At 42.2% G+C, this 18673-nt stretch overlaps 1 protein-coding gene across 1 annotated transcript; it reads right to left on the reverse strand.

Moving 5' to 3' along the window:
* Nucleotides 1-12591: 12591 nt before the first annotated feature.
* LOC116716885 (macrophage mannose receptor 1-like) lies at nt 12592-17026 on the reverse strand. Its single transcript, XM_032557849.1, has 6 exons — nt 16920-17026; nt 16319-16364; nt 15092-15466; nt 14163-14525; nt 13991-14088; nt 12592-12924 (listed from the first exon to the last, which is right to left on the reverse strand). The coding sequence occupies exons 2-6, from the start codon at nt 16353-16355 to the stop codon at nt 12781-12783; spliced, it is 1017 nt and encodes a 338-aa protein (XP_032413740.1). The 5' UTR covers nt 16356-16364; nt 16920-17026; the 3' UTR covers nt 12592-12780.
* Between the last annotated feature and the right edge of the window lie 1647 nt (nt 17027-18673).

Below are 18673 nucleotides of genomic sequence, written 5' to 3' on the forward strand. Positions count from 1 at the left end.
AACTCTGGCTTTTTCTCAGGATTCTGACTTTAATCTTCTAACAAAGTAACTTTCCCCAGTGGCAGTATTTGTCTTCTATACAAAGCCATTCATATTCAAGGTTTCAATGTTATTTTTCAGTTTTCTGTGTGTGTGTATATATATATATATATATACAGTACAGACCAAAAGTTTGGACACACCTTTTAATTCAATGAGTTTCCTTTATTTTCATGACTATTGACATTGTAGATTCACACTGAAGGCATCAAAACTATGAATAACATGTGGAAATATGCACTAAACAAAAAAGTGTAAAACAACTGAAAATAGCCCTTATATTCTAGTTTCTTCAAAGTAGCAACCTTTTGCTGTGATTACTGCTTTGCACACACTCTGCATTTTCTTGATGAGCTTCAAGATGTAGTCACCTGAAATGGTTTCACTTCATAGGTCAACCTGCCCTGTCAGGTTAATAAGTGGGATTTATTGCCTTATAAATAGTCATGAAAATAAAGAAAACCCATTGAATTAGAAGGTGTGTCCAAACTTTTGGTCTGTACTGTATATATATATATATATACAATTTTTTCTTTCAATTTTCTTTTTTCTAAATTGAAGGGATCAAGCTTTTTGGCCCCAGTTTAGTTCCATACATGTCGCCTTGCTAAAGTATTCACACCCTGAACTTCAGTTTTATTTGACCAGATGTAACAAAAAACAGTTAAAATGATCATTTTTATTATTAATTTGTAAAAACGTAGATTTTTCCCACCTCCCAGTTGTGAGGGTGTGAAAACTTTTCCCTGCAGGTCCTCAGTGAGAACAACAGAACCAAACAAAGCAGCGGTCCAGTTCGGACTGGTCCGCTCCCAGTTGGATCTGGGTGTGTCTGAGAGCCGAGGAGCGAAAACAGGAGAAATCAGATAAAAGCCTCGGTGTGTGTGTGTGTGTGTGTCTGCGTGTGTGCGTGGGTGTGTCTGTGTGTGTGTGTGTGTGTGGGTGTGTGTGTGTGTGTGTGTTTGTGTGTGGGTGTGTGTGTGTGGGTGCGCGTGTGTGTGTGTGTGTCTCAGTGTGTGTGTGTGTCTCGGTGTGTGTGTGTGTGTGTCTCAGTGTGTGTGTGTGTGTGTGTCAGTGGGAGGACTCCGTGGCTCCGAACAGGAAACGCTCCGGACTTTTCTCTCCTCGCCGCTTCGCTCCTTTTTCTTTCGCGTCTTTTCGCCGCTGATCGAAGCTGCACGGATGGCCATCAAGGTGAGACCTCCTGACCTTTTGACCCCATGACCTGCAGCTGATCCGACTGGACCGCTTCTGGTCCAGATGGTTCTGGTTCGGTGGCGTTTGCGGCAGATTTTCTGTAAATGTTTCAGGTTTTAGCGGCAGCGCTGTAAGAGAAGATTTGTAATGATCTGATTCTGATTCATGATTTTTAAATTTAATCGGTAAATTAATGAATATTGGCTCATATTAGGAACCTCGTTATGCAAATGAGTCCAACAGAAACGAGTTGCGTTCAAGAGCGGCAAATAAAAACGGTTCAAAAACAATCATAAAAAAAAAACAACAATTTATCCTGAAAAATAAAGTTAAATCCAACTGAAATATTTTATTTTGAAGGTTTATCAAGGTACAGGTGTGTATATGTTGCTGCTGCAGACTGTTGGTACTCATGGGTTCTGGTTCCGATCTGGATATGAACAGTTCGGATCTTTGACATAATCTGACCTGGATTATTGATCCGTGTGTGAAGTTTTAAATGAATCCGTCAGAATTAAAATAAAAAATGATTTCAGCCGTTTGGCTCTGATAACGACACCAGAACCGGCCAGCCTGGTTATAAATAATAAATATATATCTGTGTGTGTGTGTGTGTGGGTGTGTGTGTGTGTGTGTGTGTGTGTGTGTAAAAGCAACAAATCTAACGCCTACTTTCCAAAGAAAAGAAAAACGGCAAATCTAAAAAAATTATTTAAAAAAAATGATTACTTTTTTCAGAAAAGGGAAAGGTAAAAATTTTCTGTTTTACCTAAAAAAAACCAACAACAACAAAACAAACAAACAAATAAAAAACCTTCTATAGTGAAAAAGCCAGCAGCAAATCTAGCCACGTTTTCTCAAAGAGAACTGCGATAAATCAAAACGATTATTTCATGAACGTGTGATTTATTATTTTGGAGACTTTATGCCGAAATGGAGGCTGAGTGACGTAAACATCGACCAATCAGGAACCAACAGGAAAATCCAGCTGCAGTACCACTGTTCCACCAAAGAGGGCAGCACTGAGATGATCTTAGGCTAAAATATTGCAGAATTAAACAAATGCACAAAAAACATGAAAATTTGCACAGAAATAAAAAATAAATAACTTATTTAAAAGGTTTATCAGCAAAAAGTTGATTTGGGCTTTAGTTACAGTTTAGGCCAAAAATGTCACAATTTGTAAAGAAATTTAAGATATGGCCGTTAAGAGAGTTGAGTAGTAACTGGTTCCGTCCCGCTACCCTGGCTCGTTCTTATTCATTTTATTTTAATGCTGATTACGGGAGAGAAGGGGCCGCAACAATTAGTGCGATAATGATTTACACAAAAAGGAACAAACTGGGCACCTGACTGAACAGTGTGGCGGGGGCCTGACCTTATGTCCGATCAGAGGGTGACCCCTCATTCATCAGCCGCTCCGTTTAATTGTTTTGTTTTGTCTATCTTTAAATATATCTAGTAAATGTGCGGTAAACTAGCGGTGTTGTAGAGGCCGCTCTGGGTTAACGCGGTGAATTTCAAACTGTCTGACGCGACGCTTCAAGCCGCTTCATGTTGTTGCAATCATCAATTTATTCCACTTTCACAGCCATACTTCAGCCTTTACAAGGACTGACACATACTGACCAGGCTAAACCATACAATGGTGCCAACAATAAGCAACATTACAACACGGTCAACAGAAATTATGACCACCACCGGCGCACGCGCTTCCTCATACATACAAACCAGCGCGCCAGTATGGCTCCCATTCATACCTTAGTGACAGCCACGCCCACCTCGACACTCCCACCACCCAAGTGTCAAAGCCGTGTGCTCCTGCCACATCAGTAATTGCTTATTTCAATCATAAGGCTCTTACATATAGTTTTTCTCTTTTCCTAAAAACCGCACCTCTGGTGATTTCGTCGGTGGTTGATCTTGGCAGGCGTGTAGCTCCCCGGTGCTAAAATGCTTTAGCGTCCAGCCGGTTTTCCCAAAACAAATCCAAACAAAAACAAACTTCATCCCGGCCAAAACTTCCGACGCTCCCCTCTGGGTGGATCCGTCCCGAGGTGAAGGTGCTCCTTTCCTCCTTCCCGCACCGTATTTTTAATTCATTTTTATTCGCCCAAAACTCCGCAGCTGCGGCAGCTTCGTAACGCCACCATCACGCATCACTCAGGTGCGCCACCAGCCCAGGTAACACACCTGGGCTGGCTGAGCCCCGCCCACCAGTGAACCGTCAAAGGTGCCAACAATAAAAACAAAAATAAACAATCAGGAGGCGGAAGCAAAGTGTGAGCATGTAACACATGTTACACTCACTGAATTACTTCTACCTTTTGATAAATGTACTTTTAGGAGTTTCTTTACTACACTGTATTTTTAATTTTATCATGAAGTATTTTTACTCTTTCTTCAGTAACATGTCTGTATTTTCTACCCCTGAATGAAAAATAAACATGAAATCCACCAGACTCAGACACACACCTGGAGTTTCTATTAAAGTTTCATCAGTTTTTTACTGAAAGAAACTGATTTAGAAACAATTTATTTTGCCTGATTTTGTTATTTTTTGTTATTTACATAAATTATTATCATATTTGTCCTTAAAATACCAAAATCTCCGCTTAATTGTACAATTTGATCTGTCCGATCAGGTCATTTTTAACCGTTGAATGATTGTTCACTTGATCAGTTGTTCATGCTTGAGTAAACTTTTTACCAAATACTTTCTTAGTTTTACTTGAGTAGAAATATGTTGAAGTATTTCTACTGTTGCTGGAGTTCAGGTTGTGGATACTCTTCCCTTTGGGACGTATTTATACAGTTTTTCTGCTACAAGAAATTGATTTTGTTGCCTCTTTGGGTTTTTGATTCGTGGCAGAACCGCAGCTTTGGGTTCTGCTGGCTGAACGGATCTTTTCAGGTTGGAAACCCAAAACAGTTCAGAGAATCTGTGCAGTTTCTGTGCAGAGAGCCAGACTGGTTGTCTGAATATTTTCAGATATGAGCTCGGATCGTGCAGGCAGCCTGGAATGTTCTGCAGATCCTCTGAGGTCGTCTGCAGCCGACCGACGCCCTGTTCTCAGAAACACGCGGCTGATCTCATTCAGCTGTTTCAGCCCAAACACACAGAGGCCAGAACCCGACTGAAGGTTCTGGAGAAAAGGAAACCTGGTTCTGTTGGTTTGGCTCCATAAAGTCTCACCTGTCAGGTTGATGATTGGCTCTTCACACTCTGAAGGAAAGCAAATAAAAGTGCAGCGTGCGTCTCTGAGGTTTCCAGATAAAAACAGCAGAGATGAAACAAACCCAACCTGCGGATTGTTCCCGTAAAACTTCCCGTCTTTCCTGGTGGATGTGAAGCGGAAACGTGGGAATTCCAGAGATTCCAGTTTCCTTTGGGAATCCTGAAGTTCGCTTTAACTCACAGTTTCATGTTCAGTCCATCAGAAACGCGTCACGGATTCTGGATTTAAAATTCTGCTGGTGACAGAAAACATGATTTATGAAAAAGAAAACCGGATTTAATCTAAATATTTCTTCTTCTTTTGAAGCTCAATAAAAATAATAAACAGAGAAAAAGGAAGATGTTTTTATAGATGCTCAAATTAGACTTTAAAGTTGAGTGAAAAAGTTTTTGAGGAACCATTCTTCTTTATTTTTAATCATTTAACTATTTAAAATACAGCTAGTTATTAGCTAATCACCAGGCTTCTTGTTACAACAGAAAATCAATTTTACAAATTCAATTTAAACATATATTTTAAACACTGATTTCCACTATGCATTATTAAAAATAAAGCAAAAATACTGAAATATGCTTTTACCATAGGAGGTTTTAGCCTCGTTCTACAATAGAAAAAATGTCTTGCTAAATAATTGTGTAAATAATTAATTAGTCAATATTTTTATATTATCTTTTATAATCTGAAGTCATCTTTTGATTAATCAAAGTAGATGCACAGACTTTCCTTCTGCAGTTATACACTTGGCTTCTTTGTTTTACTCATTTCCATTCTTTAGTTGCCAAATGTTGCTAAAACTTGGCAAATTAAATTGGAAATAACTTACAGAATTTTGGTCACATGTTGTGTATTTTAATATATCAGATGTAGCAAACAGTGATTAGCCCAAATATATATTTTTATTGCAGAATCTATCCAGTGATTAGGATTATTTACTGAGTTTATTGCATGTAGTTCGCACTTCATCCACTGTATGGCGCCAAATCGCCGTTTATAGTAGCAGATTATCAATCAACAAGTATTGACACTCTGATCAAAGCTCTGTGAACTGGTAGTTTATTTGTGAACATTTGAGCTTTTTTTATGCTGTGATCAGTGATTTATTGATTATTGATCGTAATCTGTTGCTGCTCAGTACTCGGAGCTGGAGCTGGCCATCAACACCATGGTGACGGAGTTCCACCGGGCGGCGGATGACGCCCCCACCATGAACACCACCCAGTTCCAGACCTTCATCTCCAAACAGATGCCGCTCCTCGCCAAGGTACCGATGACGTCACACAGCATCGTCCAATCAGAGCAAGCCTCGCTCACGGCCCCAAACCCTCAGTTGTCGTTGTTTTGTTTTTGTTTAAATAATTTATAGTTTTTATTTAAAAAATTATTTAAATTCTATTAAATGTAAAGGAAACTAATCGTTTTCTAAATTAAATACTTAATTTATTATGTTGATTATTTCATTATTTAGTACGAGACTCTTAAAAATGTCCTAGTTTTGTTGCCATAATTGCGATGACGCAACTTACAGTTTGTAAAAATGAAAAAACAATAAAAACATTTAAAAATCTAGATAAGCAAGAATAACAATAGTAATAATTATTAGTTATTTTTGTCATTTAGAGGGAAGAAAAATAAAACCAGGAAGAAGATAATTAATATTTATAATTGCTATCATTTATGCTGACATTTCCGGAATTTTCCTTTAATTTCAGTCGTGTGTATCCATGAAGTTTTTTAGCTCAGTTTCAATCTGCAGATAAACTAACAGTTTGAACTCTGACATCAGTTCGTCCTGCTGTCTGCAGGGGGCGCTGTAGCTCCGCTCCCGCCTCTTCGCTGCCTGGATCTTTATTTTTTATTTTTATATACACTTTATTTATTATAATAAACAACAATACAATTGTACTGTGAACAAAACTATATAAATATGTATAAAGGAAATAGCACAAACTGTGACATGTGTGCCAGATGTCACAGTGCATTAAAATAACAGATAATCCAAATTTCCAAGTTGATTAAAAGCCGGTATTATTGATTCTGCTTTTTGATTAGTGGAGGATTAAATTGTTGATAAATAATGTTTAAGTTCGATCAAAAAAACTAAAAAAATTGTTTTTTTCTTCAAAAATGTGCATTTATGTAGGTGAAATTCAGCCATAATAATTAGTAAATTGATAAGGAGACTCTTTACATTCATTCCTCCATTTTGTTGAAATCCAAATTAGACATTTTCCCAAAATAACTGAAAACCTGCAGAAAGTTTGGAATCAACAAAGTTACAAAAATGTTGCCAAAATATTTTAGAATGAGGGACAACCAGAACCGATGAGTGACCGGTTCTGGGCGAACGACACCGAAGGAACAGTTCACATCAACGTTAGAACTGAATCTCTTTAAATAGACTTTAACGGGGTGAATGAGTTTAAAAGAAACTTCCTTTATCTTGTTAGAGAGAAGGAAGTGATGATGGAGCAGCCAGATACGTTTCAATGGACACAGGAAAGCAACTCCAATAATGAACAACCACAGTAGAGGTCACCTCCTTCACGTCCTTCACCTCCTTCACGTCCTTCACCACCTTCACCTCCTTCACCACCTTCACCACCTTCACCTCCTTCACCACCTTCACGTCCTTCACGTCCTTCACCTCCTTCACCTCCTTCACCACCTTCACCACCTTCACCTCCTTCACCTCCTTCACGTCCTTCACGTCCTTCACCTCCTTCACCTCCTTCACGTCCTTCACCTCCTTCACCACCTTCACCACCTTCACCTCCTTCACCTCCTTCACCTCCTTCACCACCTTCACCTCCTTCACCTCCTTCACCACCTTCACCTCCTTCACCTCCTTCACGTCCTTCACGTCCTTCACCTCCTTCACCTCCTTCACGTCCTTCACCTCCTTCACCTCCTTCACCACCTTCACCACCTTCACCTCCTTCACGTCCTTCACCTCCTTCACCTCCTTCACGTCCTTCACCTCCTTCACCACCTTCACCTCCTTCACCTCCTTCACGTCCTTCACCTCCTTCACCACCTTCACCTCCTTCACCTCCTTCACCTCCTTCACGTCCTTCACCACCTTCACCTCCTTCACCTCCTTCACGTCCTTCACCTCCTTCACCTCCTTCACGTCCTTCACCTCCTTCACCTCCTTCACCACCTTCACCTCCTTCACCTCCTTCACGTCCTTCACCTCCTTCACCACCTTCACCTCCTTCACCTCCTTCACGTCCTTCACCTCCTTCACCTCCTTCACGTCTTTCACCTCCTTCACCTCCTTCACCACCTTCACCACCTTCACCTCCTTCACCTCCTTCACGTCCTTCACCTCCTTCACCCACCTTCACCTCCTTCACCTCCTTCACCTCCTTCACGTCCTTCACCTCCTTCACCTCCTTCACGTCCTTCACCTCCTTCACCTCCTTCACCACCTTCACCACCTTCACCTCCTTCACCTCCTTCACGTCCTTCACGTCCTTCACCTCCTTCACCTCCTTCACGTCCTTCACCTCCTTCACCTCCTTCACCACCTTCACCACCTTCACCTCCTTCACGTCCTTCACCTCCTTCACCTCCTTCACGTCATTCACCTCCTTCACCTCCTTCACGTCCTTCACCTCCTTCACCTCCTTCACCACCTTCACCACCTTCACCTCCTTCACCTCCTTCACCACCTTCACCTCCTTCACCTCCTTCACCTCCTTCACCTCCTTCACCACCTTCACCACCTTCACCTCCTTCACCTCCTTCACCACCTTCACCTCCTTCACCTCCTTCACCTCCTTCACGTCCTTCACCTCCTTCACCTCCTTCACCTCCTTCACGTCCTTCACCTCCTTCACCTCCTTCACGTCCTTCACCTCCTTCACCTCCTTCACCACCTTCACCTCCTTCACCTCCTTCACCACCTTCACCTCCTTCACCTCCTTCACCTCCTTCACCACCTTCACCTCCTTCACCTCCTTCACCTCCTTCACGTCCTTCACGTCCCTCACGTCCTTCACTTCCTTCACCTCCTTCACCTCCTTCACCTCCTTCACGTCCTTCACGTCCCTCACGTCCTTCACTTCCTTCACCTCCTTCACCTCCTTCACGTCCTTCACTTCCTTCACTTCCTTCACTTCCTTCACTTCCTTCACCTCCTTCACTTCCTTCACCTCCTTCACGTCCTTCACTTCCTTCACTTCCTTCACCTCCTTCACCTCCTTCACGTCCCTCACGTCCTTCACTTCCTTCACCTCCTTCACCTCCTTCACTTCCTTCACTTCCTTCACTTCCTTCACCTCCTTCACTTCCTTCACCTCCTTCACTTCCTTCACTTCCTTCACTTCCTTCACTTCCTTCACCTCCTTCACTTCCTTCACCTCCTTCACGTCCTTCACTTCCTTCACTTCCTTCACTTCCTTCACTTCCTTCACCTCCTTCACCTCCTTCACGTCCTTCACTTCCTTCACTTCCTTCACTTCCTTCAATTCCTTCACTTCCTTCACCTCCTTCACTTCCTTCACTTCCCTCACGTCCCTCACATCCTTCACCTCCTTCACATCCTTCACTTCCTTCACCTCCTTCACGTCCCTCACATCCTTCACTTCCTTCACCTCCTTCACGTCCCTCACATCCTTCACTTCCCTCACGTCCTTCACTTCCTTCACGTCCTTCACTTCCTTCACGTCCTTCACGTCCCTCACGTCCTTCACTTCCCTCACGTCCCTCACGTCCTTCACGTCCCTCACGTCCTTCACGTCCTTCACGTCCTTCACTTCCTTCACGTCCCTCACGTCCCTCACGTCCTTCACGTCCCTCACGTCCCTCACTTCCTTCACGTCCTTCACTTCCTTCACTTCCTTCACGTCCTTCACGTCCCTCACTTCCTTCACGTCCCTCACATCCTTCACTTCCTTCACGTCCTTCACGTCCTTCACGTCCCTCACTTCCTTCACGTCCTTCACTTCCTTCACTTCCTTCACGTCCTTCACGTCCTTCACTTCCTTCACGTCCCTCACGTCCTTCACTTCCTTCACGTCCTTCACGTCCCTCACTTCCTTCACGTCCTTCACTTCCTTCACCTCCTTCACGTCCCTCACGTCCCTCACTTCCCTCACGTCCTTCACGTCCCTCACGTCCTTCACGTCCCTCACGTCCTTCACTTCCTTCACGTCCTTCACTTCCTTCACGTCCTTCACGTCCCTCACGTCCCTCACGTCCCTCACGTCCTTCACTTCCCTCACTTCCCTCACGTCCTTCACTTCCTTCACGTCCTTCACTTCCTTCACCTCCTTCACGTCCCTCACGTCCTTCACTTCCCTCACGTCCCTCACTTCCTTCACGTCCTTCACTTCCTTCACCTCCTTCACGTCCCTCACGTCCTTCACTTCCCTCACTTCCCTCACGTCCCTCACGTCCTTCACGTCCCTCACGTCCTTCACTTCCTTCACGTCCTTCACGTCCCTCACGTCCCTCACGTCCTTCACGTCCCTCACGTCCTTCACGTCCCTCACTTCCTTCACGTCCTTCACTTCCTTCACGTCCCTCACGTCCCTCACGTCCTTCACGTCCCTCACGTCCCTCACTTCCTTCACGTCCTTCACTTCCCTCACGTCCCTCAGTCCTTCACTTCCTTCACGTCCTTCACTTCCTTCACGTCCTTCACGTCCTTCACCTCCTTCACTTCCTTCACCTCCTTCACCTCCTTCACGTCCCTCACGTCCTTCACTTCCTTCACTTCCTTCACTTCCTTCACCTCCTTCACGTCCTTCACGTCCCTCACTTCCTTCACCTCCTTCACGTCCTTCACGTCCCTCACGTCCTTCACGTCCCTCACGTCCTTCACGTCCCTCACTTCCTTCACCTCCTTCACGTCCCTCACGCCCTTCACTTCCCTCACTTCCTTCACATCCTTCACTTCCTTCACGTCCTTCACGTCCCTCACGTCCTTCACGTCCCTCACGTCCTTCACGTCCCTCACGTCCTTCACCTCCTTCACGTCCCTCACGTCCTTCACGTCCCTCACGTCCCTCACGTCCTTCACTTCCTTCACCTCCTTCACGTCCCTCACTTCCTTCACCTCCTTCACGTCCCTCACGCCCTTCACTTCCCTCACTTCCTTCACATCCTTCACTTCCTTCACGTCCTTCACGTCCCTCACGTCCCTCACGTCCTTCACCTCCTTCACGTCCCTCACGTCCTTCACCTCCTTCACGTCCCTCACGTCCTTCACGTCCCTCACGTCCCTCACGTCCTTCACTTCCTTCACGTCCTTCACTTCCTTCACGTCCTTCACTTCCTTCACGTCCCTCACGTCCCTCAGAAACAAGGATCTGATCGACTTATTATTGTTACAAGGAAAAGGATTCAAACTAGTTTTGCCAGCAGGAGAATTTATGGGCTGCCTGGATATGAATTCTTGGGATGTTTTTGCGTCACATCACTTCCTGCTCTGAGTGTTTCCAGATGTGCTGCCTGACTTCCTGCTTCCTGTGTGCAGACGGCGCAGGGCGAGGACGGCCTGGACCGGGTTCTGGACCAGATGGGAGTCCAGAAGGACCAGAACATCTCCTTCGATCACTTCTGGACGCTGATCCACCACCAGGCGGCGCAGCAGTTCAGCGGCGCACATAAAGAGAAGGGCGTCAAGTGCAACTGCCTGCCGCAGTGACACTTCCGAGCCTGACCAGAGGGGGCGCTGCGGGACCGCAGGGACACGTGACGATGTAATAAAAACAATTTAGTCATTGTTTGTGTTTCCATTTTAGAGGCGTGACGATCGGAGGACCAACCATGACTTTTAGAAGATGGAAAATGAACTTAAATCAGAAAAGAACAAAAACAAAATCAAAACTACAGATTGTTTCTTCATGAGCTTTACTGTGAAGGTACGGAGGACCAATGATGACATTAACATTCAGTCACTGAAATCAAAGTAATCCCACATTCTTGCCAGAAACTCATGAATATTTCATCTAGACCTGATTATCAAACATTTTTTCTGTGCAGCAATCCTAACAGCAACAATAAACCTTAAAACTGATAAACTACATTTTATTCTGAAATGAAAAAATAACAACTGATTATTAAAAGTCCACAAAAATTACATAAAAACATCAATGTTCAATTTAACACATTCAGTAATTGTGATTTCTTTACAAATTATTGATGAAAACGCTTAATGATCAGTTAGCTGAACGTATGGAAGAACAAATGGGACAGATCAGAAAACCACAAACGACTTCCTTCATTAGAATTATTATTAATCAATAATAGATTAATCTATATGGATGGTTGATTGTTCCTTAGTTGCTTATGCTAAAGTAAATTGACTTTTGAAAAACTTTTATTCATATCAACAAGTAACATTCATTATAAACTGTAAGTGAATGAAACTACAAAAAATGTATTTGTAGTTTTATTTTAGCATAAAATAGTTTTGAAACTGTGAATTTTTTTTATTATGTATAATTTTATACCAAACAGCTTTATTTTACTACATGTCATACTATTAAATATTTTAGTCATGTTTGACCCTCCATATACCGACTGAAAAATGATACATTTTTTAGCAGAACAAAATTAGACAAACTTTCTGCTCTTTAAAAAACTACATTAAAATGTGACGCATTTATATTTTTTTATGTAATCCTGTATTTTTATTGCTTCTTAGTTAATCTGTTTATTGGCACTGATGGGAGCCACTGCCTAGAATGGGTTTTGTGTCTTTTTACTGTTTTATTGTGTATTTCTCTATTGTAATCAAGCAACCAATGTGGACTCCGTCTGTCTGACTTCATAATTAGATACATTTATACTCAGGTTTGTTGCCACTAATCTTCATGTAATTCCATATGCTTCATAATCTAGATTTAACGGATAAAATGAGCAATAATCTGTTGAAACGATTCTCTCCACACTGATCGAAACTTTTAGATCCAGGAGACGACGGTCCTCATTTATTCATCTAAAACTGTGACGATTTTAAAATATTTTTATATTCAGTATGTTGTCATTAATCTGAAGATTAAAGGATTATTAATCTGATTAATCTGAGTTGTGTTTTTACACTCATACAGGATGATAATGTGATAACATAAGATGCTTCAACAGTGAACAAAGTGAGAAATTAGACATTTTTAACCTGCTTTAATGAAAGACTTGCTTACATATTTCAACAAATGATGCCAACAATCACAAAGTATTTATCCTGTGAATGAATATTATTATTGGTAATATTAGCATTAATAGCAAACCAATGACTAGCAGAGAGTTGCACCACAGACCAACAAGAAGAAGCAGAAACTAATTAGTGGTCGTGTTAAACTGAGTGGCATGTTTCCGCCTCGCAGGCAGGGGGCGCTGTTTCCTCCTGCTGCCGGTGGAAAACCTTCCCGTCAGGTTGAATCCTCCAGCTGAGCTTCACCTCCTCTGCCACTCCCTGCTCCTCCATCTTCGTCCTCAGCTGGAAATAAACAGTTTAACAAACAGGAGGAAAATAAACAGCAGAATCGCTGAATTTTATGAAAAAAATCCACATTTTCTGAGTTGGAGTTTTAAACTCAGAGATGAATTTTGCTGGAAGTTTCTCAGTAACAGGAAGATTAATAACTCAGTGCTTTTCAAAGTAAGAGCCACCAGGGGGCGCAGTGGGGGGCTCAGAAAGTTAGAGGAAAGAGGAAAAAAAAGGCAAAAAATAATAAATTAAATCTTAAATGTTTCCTCGTAATTTTTTGTTTTCTTTTTTTCAATAATTAAAAAAAAAAGTTTAAATAATTGTTTTGGATGTTATTTCTGATTGTCTGCCAATCAAATTCATTCAGCTGCTTTGCTCCTGACGTTAGCATAACTAGCAACACATGGAGATGTTTGACCGTTACACTGCTGCAGAAACCAGATTAATGTGGGATTAAAAGAAGAGTTTCATCTGATTAACTGTCGCAGCAACACATTTCGCTGGATGATAAATTACCCCAGAAGTTACTGTGATAATAAATGATAATATTGTTGTTTAATACTATTTTCCAGCAATAAAATTAAAGAACAAATTCTCAAAAACCAATAAACTTTAAATTTTAACAAATATTTAGCACTGGAACTTTAAGACATTTTAAATATCCAAAATAAACAAAACAACAGAAACAACAAATAAAGTGAATTATGAATTCTCTGTAAACAAAACTGTCCTTCAAAAAATGAAGCTTTTGAGACAAAAACACTTTTATCATCCAGAGAGAAAAATAAATCATGCAAATGTGAATTATTGAGTTTGTTTTAACTTATCATGCAATGAACTAGTCTGTTGCTTATTGTAACAGACATATTAATTAATATAAAGTATTACATATTTTCTTATCAACAGAGGGGTTGTGATGAAAAATGTTATCTGGCAGTAGTTTGTGGCCCTCTAGAGTCAGATCTGAGGCAGCATTTATGCTAAATGGATGTAGTAATTATTGAATAGTGAATGAAAACATTCTAAAAGTTGACATTTCTTTGCACACTTTTGGAACCGTTTGTGAACCCCTGACCTGCTGCAGGATGGATTCCTGCACGGCGGCGTCGTTCAGGTCTGCATTTCCGGCCTCCAGACGAATCTTCAGCGCCCTGGCCGCTGACGGAACGACGTCTGCAGAGAAACGCAGGAACGGACGATCAGCCCTGCGGGCGGGATCCTGCAGAGCCGCCGGGGAAGAAACTCACCGGCGCTGCAGAGGAAGCTGAATCTGTCGCTGCAGGACTGCTGGAACCAGCTGCCGCTGGAGGAGTCCATCGTCACACAGTTGGTCTGCTCTGTAGCGCCCTGGGTGGCCCAGGGCCAGTAGGAGGCGCTGCTGCCGTCGGACCACGCCCAGTCGGACCGGTGCAGACCGATCCAGGCCACCGCTAGGGGGCTCATGCTGAGGGTCTGTAAGTTGAAAGTGGAGTCAGGCAGGAGGGTGGTCATCCAGAAGCTCTTGGCGACATCTCTGATGGTGGTCAGGTCTGTGTGCGTTCCCCTGCAGTAAGCCTGAGCATCAGACCAGCTCATCTTCTGCTTCACCAGGACGTTGCTGTCAGAGGAACCTGAAACAAGCAGCGCAACCAAAACTAAACACATTTTTATTCTCTTTAATTTAGGAGCATCTACCCAAAAACTTGTACTGCAGTAAAAGTAAAATGTTTGGTTAAAACATGTTTGTTTTTCATTCAGTGAAGAATCCAAAAAAATTTACTCAAATAAGAGTAGAAGTAAATGTAACTAGTTACTACCCAAGTGTTTTCCCTGCTCAGAGTGACGCAAGTTCAGACGATCATGGGAGGAAATCAGGAGAGACTGAAGTGATTCCTTCATAAAGTTCATATCAGAACAGAAAGAAAACTTTAAAACTCCTGATAAAATGTTCTGTACTTCATGAAAGGGACCCAGGATTAACTACAATATTCACTTTATATGAGAAATATTATATAAATAAAAATAAAGCATATTAAGGGCAAAATGTCAAAATGTAAACGGACTCTTCATGTTCTCTCAAAGAGAAGTGATTTCAGTGAACGATGAGGTTTAAAATGATCATCCAGACGATAAACTGCTGATTTTACAGGAACCCGTCGCTACAAACAGATGAGGATGAATCTTCATCAGGACTCACCATCATAACATAAAAACTCGTTCAGGTCTCCACAGTCCTTGGCCGACCAGTACCCGCTTTTACTGAGCAACGTGCATTTCCGGTCCTGCGGCTCGTTGAAGCTCCACATGGTGAACATGGAGCCGCTTCTGCTGGGGGGAAACTGGTTCTCATCCTGGGACCACTTCCAGGTGCCGTTAAAGAGTCCGATCCAGACCTGGGAGGTCCCTGCCGCCTGCCGGGCCTTGGTGCCGTTGGCGGCGTTCAGGATGGAGGCCAGGTCGGAGAACCTGTCCCGGCAGTAGGTCTGGGCGTCGCTCCAGTTCTTCGCCAGGCCAACGTAACGGAACTGCCGGATGGTTTGATCCGCCTGCAGAGCAGAGACGGCCAGGAGGCCTGAGGGAGGAAGGTGGAAACTACAGCAACGAGCAACCAGCAACTTCAGGAGAGACTGAACAGAACCAGGATCGGTTTGGATCAGGGATTCACGGCCGGGACTTTAACACGTTTATTTAGATGAATTTAACTCGGCAGTCAGCAGCTTTTTAAAACTTCTGTTTCTACTCCATGAATCTGATGAGAAGCTGCTTCTCTTCTCTCGTTAACTTCTGCTAATAAATGATCTGATTGGACGCCGGAAAAAGCCTAAAACAGCATCTCTATGCTAGACATTAGCAGCTAATGCTAATTAGCTGCAGCTAATGCTAATGTCAGCAGCGTCCACATTTCTAAAGACGCTCCATGAATGATCAGCAGTTCCTGAAACTCTGGAAAGTTTTTCAGGAACTCAACTTTTCCAAAACATTTAATAAAGTTCAGATTAAATTAGAGGCACAGAAAGGAGACGATGCAGCTGATGGAGTCCGACCAGCATGATCAGAACCCGTATGGGTCCCACATGCACTGAAATCAGGTTCTGATGGAGATTAACAGATGAGACAGAACCTGAAGTAATCTGTACATTTTAGATCTGCAGCAGGAAAACTAAACAACCGTTTTTCTGCAGTTTCTTTGTTTCTTGTTCTTTTTTTGTCCAAAACTCTCAAGAGATCTAAACATAAGGAGGACAAAAAGTGGCAATAATCATAGAAACAAATGAATAAATGGTTTAATGAATGAACCAGATATTGCATCAGATAAGAATTCCCCAGATTATTTAATGTAACATAAATTGATCAGTTTTTAATTCATGTGCAGAAAGTTTGTCTGTTAATATTAATAGAAAATATGGAGCATAAAATAACAGACCTGCGATCATCAGGAGGGAGAATCCAACGTTCATCATGACTGAGAGCTGCACATGGAAAATATGGCAAATATTGACAGTAAAAAACAGAAGCTGAAGGTAATTCAGTAAATCTGCAGTTTGTAGAAAATCTGCTGGAATCAGATTAGAGTCAAATAAACTAAAAATATCAAACTAAATGTTTAGCTGCTGAAGTCCTGAAACTTTTTTCTGTTTTCTGGATTAACTTGTATTTTTTATCACTTGTTTAACTTTCTGAATACATTTTTGCATCAAATAACAAAATCCAACAAATGCTATAAACAGCTCAATAGAGACACAAAAAGATGAAATAAAAACTATTTACATTATAACCATTTATTAATCTGATGCTATACAGTAGATTTATTAGTAAATGTAATTTTAAAAATCTAAATGTTTCTGGAAAAAAAGTTGAAAAGTTTTGCTTTGTGTTAAAAATTGCTGTAATTCTGCGTAAATAAAATGAACTTTTATTTTCATATGAAAATTAACATCGTTTCATGTAATTACTCTTTAATAACAAACCTTTGTAAACATGTATGACAATAAACTAAACTTAACAGAATCCAAAAACATACAAACCTGAACAAGGAGAGTTTTGGTCCTGAAGAGCGAAGCGTCAAAACGATCCGTCCTTTTTAAATCGTCCCACGTCTGTCCAGCCTGTCCAGCCTGTCCAGCCTGTCCTCTTTAATCGGACATGAACATGTAAAAACCGACATTAATCAGAATCCATTTGGTTACAAGATGCTGACAGTCGATCCTGGATGCAAAGAGAGAAAATACTAACGATTCATTCAAATTCAGCCAAGAGACAAAGACCAGCAGGAACCAGCAGGAACCAAAAGGAACCAGCAGGAACCAAAAGGAACCAGCAGGAACCAAAAGGAACCAGCAGGAACCAAAAGGAACCAGCAGGAACCAAAAGGAACCAGCAGGAACCAGCAGGAACCAAAAGGAACCAGCAGGAACCAACAGGAACCAGCAGGAACCAGCAGGAACCAAAAGGAACCAGCAGGAACCAACAGGAACCAGCAGGAACCAGCAGGAACCAAAAGGAACCAGCAGGAACCAAAAGGAACCAGCAGGAACCAAAAGGAACCAGCAGGAACCAACAGGAACCAGCAGGAACCAGCAGGAACCAAAAGGAACCAGCAGGAACCAGCAGGAACCAAAAGGAACCAGCAGGAACCAAAAGGAACCAGCAGGAACCAAAAGGAACCAGCAGGAACCAGCAGGAACCAAAAGGAACCAGCAGGAACCAGCAGGAACCAAAAGGAACCAGCAGGAACCAAAAGGAACCAGCAGGAACCAGCAGGAACCAAAAGGAACCAGCAGGAACCAGCAGGAACCAAAAGGAACCAGCAGGAACCAGCAGGAACCAGCAGGAATCTGATGTTCTCGGTTTGATTCTGGTTGAATTTCAGCCAAATGAGGTGAAAAATGGTTCAGCTCTAAATCTAAATGTGATTTAAAGTTTCTGATCCTTAAACAAAGGAAACAATCTGATTTTCTCTTTTATGTTTGGATGAAATTTGAGTTAAATTTGAATCTGATGTTTTTTTCCTCCATTATTTGTTAAAACTTCTCGTTCTTCTCCTGACCTTCAGCCTCCTGAGTGTTTTTGCATAAAGTTTTGCGTTGCATGGAAACAGTACGAGCGATCTGCACCAGCGGCTCCCGCTGATTTGCTTAATGTTGCCATTACTGAGGAAAACCTGCAGGAACATTTTATATTTAAATCTGAGCCACAACATTTTCCGTCTCCGAAAAGGATTTTTTATTTTCTCCTTCACAGCAGAAAAACCTGGATAAAAATATTCACACCTCAACTCATGAGTTCAAATAAAAATGACGGGTAAATCTGATTCATCAAGTAAATGAAAGCTTTTAGTTGATTTTTGTCTTTAGAGGAGTTTTGGAGATGTTGGAGATGTTGGAGATGTTGGAGTAGGGGATACCATCCTCTATGATCGATGGTGGAAATGGTTCCAGCTTCCTGCTCAACTTGTCTGATATTTAGGGTCAAAGTTCGGGAATTGTTCGAGATGCTAATTGGCCGATCCACGCTGTAAAACAACAGCGTGTTGCCATTGATAGGTATTTTCCTTTTGAACCTAAATAAAAGAAAGAACCACAGACAACGTATATGAATTTTACGTGGAGCTTTTGCAAAAGGGAAAGGCTTTGTCAAACTTCTCCTCCGATCAGTTTCACAAAGCGTTCTCAGCTGCCCTTACAACGACTCCTGTTTTATTGTCAGAGAAGGACAGGCAAAGGGGCAGTCCGGAAAAACAACAGAGGTCGTAAAACTTCTAACCCAAACATCTAACAAC

Source organism: Xiphophorus hellerii, chromosome 3 (assembly GCF_003331165.1).
Source record: "Xiphophorus hellerii strain 12219 chromosome 3, Xiphophorus_hellerii-4.1, whole genome shotgun sequence".
In the NCBI taxonomy this organism is placed as follows: Eukaryota; Metazoa; Chordata; class Actinopteri; order Cyprinodontiformes; family Poeciliidae; genus Xiphophorus; species Xiphophorus hellerii.